The sequence below is a fragment of the Coregonus lavaretus genome, assembly GCF_964263955.1.
Source record: "Coregonus lavaretus genome assembly, contig: HAP1_SCAFFOLD_395, whole genome shotgun sequence".
Lineage (NCBI taxonomy): Eukaryota > Metazoa > Chordata > Actinopteri > Salmoniformes > Salmonidae > Coregonus > Coregonus lavaretus.
In genome coordinates this window covers 20,001-32,241 of record NW_028166436.1, presented here as the reverse complement: position 1 = coordinate 32,241, position 12,241 = coordinate 20,001, and the positions used below count along the sequence as shown (strand labels likewise).

The 12,241-nt window shown below is 45.2% G+C and overlaps 1 protein-coding gene across 1 annotated transcript; it reads right to left on the bottom strand.

Annotated features, from left to right (window-relative positions):
* Positions 1-3,982: 3,982 nt before the first annotated feature.
* On the bottom strand, positions 3,983-10,074 carry LOC311114709 (protein phosphatase 1 regulatory subunit 29-like; the record flags this gene model as incomplete). Its single annotated transcript, XM_084189946.1, has 4 exons — positions 3,983-5,591; positions 5,842-6,839; positions 9,087-9,236; positions 9,850-10,074. The coding sequence occupies 4 exons, from the start codon at positions 10,072-10,074 to the stop codon at positions 3,983-3,985; spliced, it is 2,982 nt and encodes a 993-aa protein (XP_084046072.1).
* Positions 10,075-12,241: the final 2,167 nt, after the last annotated feature.

The following is a 12,241-nucleotide window of genomic DNA, read 5'->3' as shown; positions in this document are numbered from 1 at the left end:
ATTCAAGCAGAGTGCTAGGAGTCATAGGTCAATACAGTGATGCTGTATCCATTAGATGTATTCCCCAAAAAATATATCATATTTAAATCTAATATATTTTGTACCAATGACAGACTGGTATGCTGTAGGTCTATAAGTAGCACTAAGACATCATTAAAGTAAATCAAATATATTGGGTCAAATGAGTCCAGAGATAGGCCATACTGTATCATCCATCAACAATAAATAAATTCATGTAAATCAAATATATTTGTGATGCTGTAGCCTAAAGTAAAGTAGCACTAATATATGTTACACAAAGGCCAGACTGGGATGCTGTAGGCATATAGAAAGTAGCACTAATATATGTTACACAAAGGCCAGACTGGGATGCTGTAGGCCTAAAGTAAAGTAGCACTAATATATGTTACACAAAGGCCAGACTGGGATGCTGTAGGCATATAGAAAGTAGCACTAATATATGTTACACAAAGGCCAGACTGGGATGCTGTAGGCCTAAAGTAAAGTAGCACTAATATATGTTACACAAAGGCCAGACTGGGATGCTGTAGGCATATAGAAAGTAGCACTAATATATGTTACACAAAGGCCAGACTGGGATGCTGTAGGCATATAGAAAGTAGCACTAATATATGTTACACAAAGGCCAGACTGGGATGCTGTAGGCCTAAAGTAAAGTAGCACTAATATATGTTACACAAAGGCCAGACTGGGATGCTGTAGGCCTAAAGTAAAGTAGCACTAATATATGTTACACAAAGGCCAGACTGGGATGCTGTAGGCCTAAAGTAAAGTAGCACTAATATATGTTACACAAAGGCCAGACTGGGATGCTGTAGGCCTAAAGTAAAGTAGCACTAATATATGTTACACAAAGGCCAGACTGAGATGCTGTAGGCCTAAAGTAAAGTAGCACTAATATATGTTACACAAAGGCCAGACTGGGATGCTGTAGGCCTAAAGTAAAGTAGCACTAATATATGTTACACAAAGGCCAGACTGGGATGCTGTAGGCCTAAAGTAAAGTAGCACTAATATATGTTACACAAAGGCCAGACTGGGATGCTGTAGGCATATAGAAAGTAGCACTAATATATGTTACACAAAGGCCAGACTGGGATGCTGTAGGCATATAGAAAGTAGCACTAAGGCATCCATTCAAGTAAATCAAATATATTGGGTCAAATGAGTCCTCAGATCTAGAGGCATCACCAAACCTTGCTCCATCTTCCAACACATCTTATAACTCAGTCCATATTATTATTATTATTATTATTATTTTTTTTTTTTTTATTATTATTTGTAAGTAATCATCCGTGGCCCCATTTATTACAATCCCCCTTTTCAAAGTTCCATCCAAGTGATCAAAATTCCATTTCCATGTTTCCACATTCAGAGAACAGTATAGAAAGGAATACAGAGAGCAGCAAAACCATCCAGCTCTGTTCACTTCCTGTCAGCCATTTTGTGTTTTGACCGGGGGTAACCATCTCCCTGGTCAGTGTATCCCTGTTACGAGGACACTTTGATCTATACCAGGCTCCACTTCGGAGGCTAAGCTCTGTTAGCAGAGGGGCACAATTGACATGCAAAACATAACCTCTCACCTCTCCATAGACAGAGACCAGAGACCAGGCAGAGGCTGCGTTTAGACAGACAGCCCAATTCTGATCTTTTTTTCCACTAATTGGTATTTTGACCAATCAGATCAGCTCTGAAAAAGAGCTGATGTGAAAAGAGATCTGATGTGATTGGTCGAAAGACCAATTAGTAAAACAAAAGATTAGAATTGGGCTATGTTCACATATTGCCATTATAAATAGTATATTTGGCACTGTGTTTTTTGTATGGAACATTTGCTGCCAACATGGAAGATAGTAAAAAAAACTAACTCTTTATATATTTGGCTCTGTTATATGATCTCGTTCTCTCCATAGACAACCATCTCTCTCTCTCTCTCTCTCTCTCTCTCTCTCTCTCTCTCTCTCTCTCTCTCTCTCTCTCTCTCTCTCTCTCTCTCTCTCTCTCTCTCTCTCTCTCTCTCTCTCTCTCTCTCTCTCTCTCTCTCTCTCTCTCTCTCTCTCTCTCTCAAATAGACCATGAACCTTTGCGAACTCTAGCTTTTCTAAACATCACCATACTAGCATTGTCTTTAATTTCAGCTGTAACTTCTTGTGTGTGGTCTGTGTGTTCCGCTAGTAACCTTCTCTCTACCCTGACATGATTACCTTCTGCTTTAATATGGGAGCCAACACTCGTCTCTCTCCACCTCTCCTAACCCAGCCTAAAGTGGTTTTTGCATGACTAGCACTATTGAAATGCTAATTTTAATCTTCCCCCCGAAGGAAGCTTTGACTTTCTTATCAAAATAAAAAAAATGCTATACCTGTAAATAAGAAATTGGCTCGACGCCAGGGAAATGTTAGCAAGTAGTTCTGGAAAATGGCTTACTTCACAGTAATCTGAACACGCAATCTGAACACACACGTGTGTGTGTGTGTGTGTGTGTGTGCGCGTGTGTGTGCAAACGTCCCTTCCTCCTTGCTTGCTATCTGAACAAAATGTATCTAATCAATCCACATGTCTGATTTAGAAAAGGCCAAGAAGAAGGATTTTTAAAAATGGCGGAGCGCTCCAATAGCATGCCACGCTCTGTAAAACATGTGTAGGTGTTTCCAATCGATAAGCATGCTCCTGCTAAACACAGAGAGGGGCTCCAGGGCCTGGTTCACGCCGTCCTCTCACTGTGTGTCCACCCACGCTAGCATCCCCACCTGTTTTGTTCTTGGGCTAATTACAGCCGAGAACAATTAACACGATAAGTATCGCTTAATATCCTCCCTCTCTTCCTTCTCCCCCTCCTCCCTCCCCCCTCCTCCGAAGGAAGAAGAAGAGATTGAGGCAAACACTGCTAATTCCTCATCCCCTTTCAATTAGTGCTCTAAATGGCGCTGCTAGGGAGGCAGGTGGTGGGCTTTAGAGTGAAATGACTTCTACATCCCAAATGGCACCCTATTCCCTATATAGTGCACTACTTTCGACCAGAGCCCTATGGAAACCCTGTGGACCCTTGTCAAAAGTAGTGCACAAAATAGAGAATAGGGTGCCATTTGGGACGCACACACTGTTTAGTGAATGAATTGAATGTTGATGGGATTATGAGCTGTGCTGTTTAAGGGACCAGGATTTAAGACGGGTAATGCTGCTGCTTGTTGTTTGGAGATACAGTATGTTATAATGAGTCTTAGGACACCTGCTAGTGACAACCATCTGCAGTCATTACTGAGTCCTCATTACCCTGGCTCTGTCTTTCTATGGTAGCCTGCAAGGACCAAAGTGCCAGGCAAGAGGAAATCTGATATATTGTTGTTGTTTTTTTGTTTACCCAAAACTGGAAAAGATGAGAATGTGGAACCACTTAGAAGCTCAGTGTGGAACCATTATAGAACTCCATGTAGAACTTTGAAACCTCTAGAACTACTATAGAACCTCTACGGAACCGTTACAGAAACATTATAGAACACTTTATGGAACTTTGGAACCTCTATAGAACCATTGTAGAACTGTGGAACTCTTGTGGAACCACGATGGAACCCGCAATGGAACAGTGGAATTTATGTGGAACGACTTCAGAACCCCTTGTAGAATTGTGGAACCCCTGTAGTTCCATTTTGGAACTGTAGAAAAAACCCAATACCCTGTGCCATGCTGCTACTACTACTACTACATAATGTCTCTCCCACAACTTCTACTACTATCCTCCTCATCCCCTGTCAGAGTCTGCTGTTGTAACACCCTAGGATTAGTCAAAGAATGAGAAGACAGATGATGTCATAAAATAGACCAGGAAGTACACATGGGAGCCAACAGTTGTAGTTCTGTGATTCAGGTCCATTCACTGTCTGGGAGTTCATGAGAATTATGACATCACTGTCTTCTCCTTCTGTATGTCATCCTCTAGGTTACACCACCTCCGCATCTCTCACAGCTTCTGCTGGGCCGACACCCCCTTCCAGTAGTCGAGGATATCATGGAGGTCCTCGTCTTTCGCAAACTGAACCTTCTTCCTTAAGGCGTGGCCTGCAGCGATATACGTTGCCTCTTCGCGAGGGTCGCGAGGGCCTTTCTTGTGCGGCCGGAACCTCTCCCAGATTCGAAGGGTATTTTCAGAGGAATATTCGGGGCCAGAGGAGTAGCCGGAGTAGTTGTGGTGCCGGGAAGGGGAGAGCTGGGAGTAGGCAGCAGGGTCCCTCTTGGTACGTCCCAGGGGTTTGAGGAAGGAGGCCTTCTGGGATGGGGAGGGAGAGGGGGAGTCATTGGCTCCCTCGTAGTAGAGGGCGGGGAAGGAGTGCCGGTGCTCAGAACAGTGGTAGTCTGGATGTACCTCCAGATGATGCTGCTGCTGCTGCTTACCCGGTCCTCCCCCTCCTCTTCCTCTTCCTCCCCCTCCGCAACCCACCCCACCTCCATTGACATTCACCCCACCTTCATTAACCCCTCCTCCCATTCCGTTCCCACCACCACAACCCATTCCGTTTCCACCACCACCACCACTACCACAACCACTAACATTTCCACCCACCAGAGGGAGCCTCTCCATGGTTTCCCCACACCCAACAGGGCTCCCCTTCTCTGGGTACGGTGGGCAGGAGTTGGGGCCCGGGCTGCGGGGCTCCGGGACATCCAGACTGAAGACCCTGGTGCTCTTCATGGATCCTCCAGCTGAGGGCATGCTACATCGGTTCTTCCCAGCCCCCATGACCATCACACCTGTATCGCTCAGCTGCCTCTGTAAAGGTCGTACGGCATTCGCCAATGGTGGTGGGTCCCTGTAGGGGGGTGAGAGAAACCCCCCTCCGCTGATTCCAGGACGCTCCGAGAGGGGCATGACGAGGGGGACGGGGGTCATTGCCGGAGGGGCATGGATTTTGGGAGAGGAGGCGAGCATCTGGCAGGTGTCAGCGAGGCCTTGGGAGAGGGGGATGAGGTTCCGAGCGAGGGAGGTGATACAAGCAGGTGGAGGAGAAGTAGGGTTGTCGCCAGATGTTGTCGTTGCAACAAGGGAGTCGAGCTTGAGCGCGTCGATACAGTTGTTGATAATCTGGTTGACTTTGTCGACCTCCATGGCGATCGTCGAGATCTCCGACGCAGATCCGCGCCCGTCGTCCGAATCATTCCCAATGTCCGTTCCATCTTCACTGCAACCGTTGATGCCTCGCATATCCACCAGTGTCGCCTCCCCCACTCCTCCTCCACCTCCCAGTGATAATCCTCCCCCATCTCCCGATAATCCTGCCCCAGTCCTCACGTCCATATAGTTCCCTTTACTGGTCGCCATGGCTTCACTGAACGCTGTGGCCATCTTCTCCACTTGGGGGAGCGTCGAGAGGCGGGAGGAGGTGGTGTTGGCCGAACCGTGGAGCATGCCGGAGCTGGAGGAGGCGGAGGGGGGTAGTTTGTTACCCCCGCCACCCCCTCCCCCTCCTCCATGGAGGTGACCTCCATGGTGCCCCTGGTTCTGGGCCTGTTCCTGGAGATGCTGCATGGCTGCCGGGTCGTTAGCTGCCTGTGCCGCAGCCTCCGGTCCATACCTGTAAATAAAATCCAAGCATAAATTCCATAAGAATAAATATTTTACATCTCAGGTAAAATAGCTGTGTGCAATTCAGATGCATCTAATCTAGAGTTAATCAAACCTGAAATCAAACTTTATTGAATTAAAGTGCATTTAAATCACAAACACACTTTATAGTAACAACAATAAAATGGAATGAAAGAGATAAGGTGATAAAAGAAGAGAAAACCTAAATAATTCATATACATTGGGTCTGTCCCTCTTACCGCATCTCCAAGATGGTCTTCTTCACGCTGATCACCTTCTCCTTCTCCTCCTGCATCCGACGCTTCCTCAGGCAGTAGTAGACGAGCCCGAGCACGATCACCATTCCCAGCAGACACCCCAGGATCGTCATGATGTAGTGCGTCATGGTCGACGGGTTGCCGTGGTGGTCATCCGGTCCTGCTGCTCGAGTGGCGAAGAAGATGCACGTGTGGTTGTTGCGCTGGTTTTTACTTATGGACACTACGCAGTAGGTGTAGTTGGTGTGAGGTTTGAGATCCACCAAAGTCACCTTCTCCTTCTTCTCCTTGAGGTTTTGGATGTCCGAGACGAAGCTCTGGTTGTATTGAACCAGGACGTACATCTTGCTGTATGGTTTAGGGATCTGGACCAACAGCTTGGCTGCAGACAGAGTGACCCACTGGAGTTTGATGCTGGGGTTGAAGTTGGGGTCGGCCGTGGACGAAGCTGTCGGTTGATGATACGGCCCGGCCCGGCCGTCCATCTCCGGGCCCATCCCGGAGCCCTCCCAGTCGGTGCCGGGTTGAGACGTGATCCCGGGTATGATCATGCCGTCGCGACAGATGGACGAGAGCATGGTGCGAGCGTTGCGTCCATGTCCGGCCACGGGGCTCAGGAGCGGGTAGAGAAACAGCTCACCAGGGGTCTCGCACTGGAGCCGGTCGTACGTATGCGTCACATTATTAAACGCCTCCAACCAAGTAAGAAAACTATACAGATCACATCCACAATGGAAAGGATTTCCTGCTAGCTCGCAGACCATTAACCGGTTTAGCACGGTAAAAGTTGACGGGTCGATCCGGGCCAGCTTATTGGATGAAAGGTCGATGCTGCTGAGGCTGGAGCTGGACTCCTCGAATGCTTTGTTGTCGATGACCTCGATGAGGTTGTGCTGGAGGAAGAGGCACTGCAAGCGGCCCAAGCCACGCATCATCCCCTCTGTCAGGTTGGTCAGCTTGTTGTAACCCAGCTGGAGGACCTAGGATGAGAGGAGACCACAATGGAGAAACAATAAGACTTTGGCATCTCAAATGACACCATGTTCCCTATGAAGAGACTGCTTTTTGAATTAGTGCACTGTATGGAGAATAGATGGAGGACCTAGGATAAGAAGGGACCACAATGGAAATACAGTAAGTACTTGGCCTCTCCTCCATCTTAGTAAGTACAAATAGCAACATCCCTGTGTGCCATCGACTCTGGTTCTAATGAAAACGATGGCTTCCATGTAATTGGGCTGTTAACCCTCCCGTTGTCCTAGGGTCAAAATGACCCGCCACTGTGTTGAACCAACTTTATTTAATTTTTATATTTTGGGGATCATTTGTGAGAAGGAGGCAGTGAGACTTTAAAGAAAGTATCACTGCCTCCTTCTCACAAATGATCCAAAAAATATAAAAATTAAATAAAGTTGGTTCAACACAGTGGCGGGTCATTTTGACCCTAGGACAACGGGAGGGTTAAATGAAGATGGGGAATGGTTTCATTTTGGGGAATAGTTCCAGTGAAAATGCAGGAAATCTTTAGCTATCTCAAATGACACCCCTTATCACTCAAAAACACACTGTCTAGTCAAAAGTATTGATCTATAATATGGAGAATAGGGTATTGTTTGATAGTTGCATTGTATTAACCCTAAATGGTTTTGTATGAATGTAGAAACTTAATATGCATTAGTCAAATAAAATCAGTCAGTCAACTGACTCAATCAGTAAATAAACCAGTCAACCAATCGAGCCAACAACTAAACAACCAACAACCAAACAACTAAACAACCAACCAATCAACCAATCAAACCCCCACTCCTCCCTCACCTGTAGGTTTGTCTGATCGGTGAAGGCCCCGGCCTCTATGTAAGACAGGGATGGGAAACTCCAGTCCCCGGGGGCCGGAGTGGTGTCACACTTTTTCCCCATCCCTAGCAAACATAGCTGATTAAACTGATTGCATTCTAAACTGATTAGCTGATTATTGGAGTCAGGTGTGTACACTGGGACTGGGGCAAAAGTGTGACACCAATCAGGACCCCGAGGACTGGAGTTGCCCATCCCTGAAGTAAGAGATCTTGTTGTCAACCAACCAACCAACATATCAACCAACCAACCAAACAATCAACCAACATATCAATCAACCAACATATCAATCAATCAACCAACCAACATATCAATCAACCAACCAACCAACATATAAATTAACCAATCAATCAACCAACCAACCAATCAACATATCAATCAACCAACATACCAATCAACCAACCAACCAACTAACCAACCAACCAACCAACCAACCAACCAACCAACCAACCAACCAACATACCAACCAATCAAACAATCAAACCAATTACCTGTAGGTTGGCCTGATGGGCGAAGGCCCTGTTCTCTATGTAAGAGATCTCATTCTTAACCAACCAATCAAACAAATAACCAATCAACCAACCAATCAACCAATCAAATCCCTCCTTCCCAACATATCAACCAATCAACCAACCAACCAACCAAATAACCAATCAAACCCCCACTCCTCCCTCACCTGTAGGTTTGTCTGATCGGTGAAGGCCCCGGCCTCTATGTAAGACAGGGATGGGAAACTCCAGTCCCCGGGGGCCGGAGTGGTGTCACACTTTTTCCCCATCCCTAGCAAACATAGCTGATTAAACTGATTGCATTCTAAACTGATTAGCTGATTATTGGAGTCAGGTGTGTACACTGGGACTGGGGCAAAAGTGTGACACCAATCAGGACCCCGAGGACTGGAGTTGCCCATCCCTGAAGTAAGAGATCTTGTTGTCAACCAACCAACCAACATATCAACCAACCAACCAACCAATCAACCAACATATCAATCAACCAACATATCAATCAATCAACCAACCAACATATCAATCAACCAACCAACCAACATATAAATTAACCAATCAATCAACCAACCAACCAATCAACATATCAATCAACCAACATACCAATCAACCAACCAACCAACTAACCAACCAACCAACCAACCAACCAACCAACATACCAACCAATCAAACAATCAAACCAATTACCTGTAGGTTGGCCTGATGGGCGAAGGCCCTGTTCTCTATGTAAGAGATCTCATTCTTAACCAACCAATCAAACAAATAACCAATCAACCAACCAATCAACCAATCAAATCCCTCCTTCCCAACATATCAACCAATCAACCAACCAACCAACCAAATAACCAATCAACAAATCAAATCCCTTACCTGTAGGTTGGCCTGATGGGTAAAGGCCCCGTCCTCTATGTAAGAGATCTCGTTCTTGGTGAGGTTGAGGTCTGTGAGGTTGGTGAAGCGGTACATGGAGTGGAATAGCACTGCTTTCAGCTTGTTCTCATTCAGCCTCAGGTCATGGACCTGTTTTGTTGAAAGAACGAGAACTTGTTTAATATCAAATGGCTCGTCATTCACGAGCTAGCATAAGAAAACATTTAGTGTTAGCTTCGCATTTCTCTTGAAAGTTGGGTTGAAAGAGGAACAAAATGGAACTAAGTCGTAAACTTTTTTAAATGCGTTTGAATTTGAAACCGTTTTTTTTAATCAAACGGCTCATCATTTGAAAACTAGTATAGCAAAACAGTGAGCTATCATAACAAAACAGTGAGCTAGCATTTGTAAGCTAGCATAAACAAAACATTCCGTTTTAGGTTTGCCAAACTATGCTGGTTCTTATGGGACGGTGGTTGAAAAGTAAGGTACGTCTTGGTGTTCCTCAATGCTCTGTTCTAGCACCAATACAGTATAACAAAACAGTAAGCTATCATAACAAAACAGTGAGCTAGCACCACTCATTTATATATTATCTTGGTGATGTTATTCAGTGGTTGAAAAGGAACACCCCAGTGAGCAAAACTGGTTGCAAATATGTAATTTCAACCAGCTTTGCGATTGAAATTACATATTTTACAGTTACTGCTAGGGTAGGCTGTATTGAATAATACATACAGTATAATATAGAACATAACAGTACCGTATTGTTGATGTGCTGGGGGATGGTCTCGTACGGGGGCTGGTTCTGACTGCAGATGGCCAGCCACACGTAGCCTTTATCCCCCTCGATCAGCCAGCAGTCCCCCCGGACGGACCCAGGGAGGCGGAGGAGAACAAGTAACGGTGGGAGGAGGTAGAGGAAGGTGGACGGAGAGAGGGATAGGGAGAGGGGGATGGAGGGGAGGTGGAGAAACATGTTGGCCATGGTTAGGGAGGATAGGAGGGGCTATCTTATTAAGACAATAAGGGGAAAGGGAGACTATTAGGAAAGGAAGCAGGCAGGTTTGAAATCAGGTTGGGCGACAGGTAAGGAAGGGGTGTGGCCAGAGCAGGAAGTAGAGACAGTAAGTCGTAGGTCACAGAAAGGTTGTAGCTTAGGCAATTAGAGCTGGGCTTGCCGCTTGGTAGCCATGGTAGCTGGTACTGTAGACCCCATTTTAGGTGTTCCGCGTCGGAGGGATACAATGACAGTCGCCCCAGCAGCAACTCATGGCACCTGATGACCGTTTCCCTCGGCGACAGAGATGGAGAAAACTCCCTTTCAGTTTGGCAGATAACCTACATGATAGAGAGATAGAGAGAGAGATATATATAGAGAGAGAGAGAGAGAGAGAGAGAGAGAGAGAGAGAGAGAGAGAGAGAGAGAGAGAGAGAGAGAGAGAGAGAGAGAGAGAGAGAGAGAGAGAGAGAGAGGAGGGGAAATTGAGAAAGAGTGAGCAAGGAAGAGGAATCTAGAAAGACAGCGGGAAGGAAAGATAAAGACAGAAGAAAGAGTGGACAGGAGAAAAAATGAGAAAAAACAGACATCTGCATTAAAACTGCTGATGACAAAATAATTAAGAGAAGAAGAGAGAAAATTGTTAATCCCTTTCATGTATTCCCTGAGGATTTCTAACTAATTGACTTTAGGTCTGGTTTCAAAATCAGCTGTGTAAAAGAGACATAATGAAGAAAAAAAAAGATATGCCATCACTTCAAGGTACGCTGAAATATCCATTAGCAATGATGATTATTCAATTTACTGCTAAAGAAGAGGAAAATAGATTTGGACTTTTCATAATAAACAAGCCTTTCCCACAAGTAATATCATTCAAATGTATAAAACAAAATGCATAACGTGTACACACACACACACACACACACACACACACACACACACACACACACACACACAGCATCATCAAATTGCAGTTCTGCTGCAAACACATTAGCATACGACTCACCAATAAATATGTAAATGTTAAAAACCCTAAAACAATCAAATCTAATTTCATAGACATTCTCCATTGTTTACAAGCCTTTCACAATTCAGTTATAGAGCTTCTGTGGTTTACAATACAGAACAACAATAAAGTTATCATCAACACTTTTTAAAGGAAAGAAGGGAGAAGAAAGAGGGACTGAATGGGAATAAAGGAGTGAGAAAGAGGGACTGAATGGGAATAAAGGAGTGAGAAAGAGGGACTGAATGGGAATAAAGGAGTGAGAAAGAGGGACTGAATGGGAATAAAGGAGTGAGAAAGAGGGACTGAATGGGAATAAAGGAGTGAGAAAGAGGGACTGAATGGGAATAAAGGAGTGAGGAAGAGGGACTGAATGGAAATAAAGGAGTGAGAAAAGGGACTTAATGGGAATAAAGGAGTGAGGAAGAGGGACTGAATGGGAATAAAGGAGTGAGAAAGCGGGACTGAATGGGAATAAAGGAGTGAGAAAGAGGAACTGAATGGGAATAAAGGAGTGAGAAAGAGGGACTGAATGGGAATAAAGGAGTGAGAAAGAGGGACTAAAAAGGAGGAGAAAGTAGAGAGGGAAGTGTCTTGCAGGCAGCTATGCATGACATAGCAGTTTACTGCATTTTTTCCTGCTGGATTGACGTGTGTGTGTGTGTGTGTGTGTGTGTGTGTGTGTGTGTGTGTGTGTGTGTGTGTGTGTGTGTGTGTGTGTGTGTGTGTGTGTGTGTGTGTGTGTGTGTGTGTGTGTGTGTGCGTGTGTGTGTGCATGTGTGTGTGCGCGTTTCTCCTGCTGGATTAACGTGGATTAGGCTGTAATCCATACTAAAGCGTATTTTACAGCATTACAGCTTAAGCAATTGAAATGGATTTTCCATCTTCAACGTCGTTTTTCCTAAAACATATATTGTAATGTATCTAGTCACGCCAATGAAATGACTCCAACACACAGGACTAGGTTCACTGTATCGTGCACGCCATATTACTTACATTTAAATGGGTTTTACAATGCCAATTAAATAACACACAGGACCAGGCTAGACACTTGTAGAATGTATCCCAAGGTGCATTCTAGCTGTTCTGGCTCGTGGTGGCCCAACGCCCTATTAAGACACTTTACGTCAGTGTTTCCTTTATTTTGGC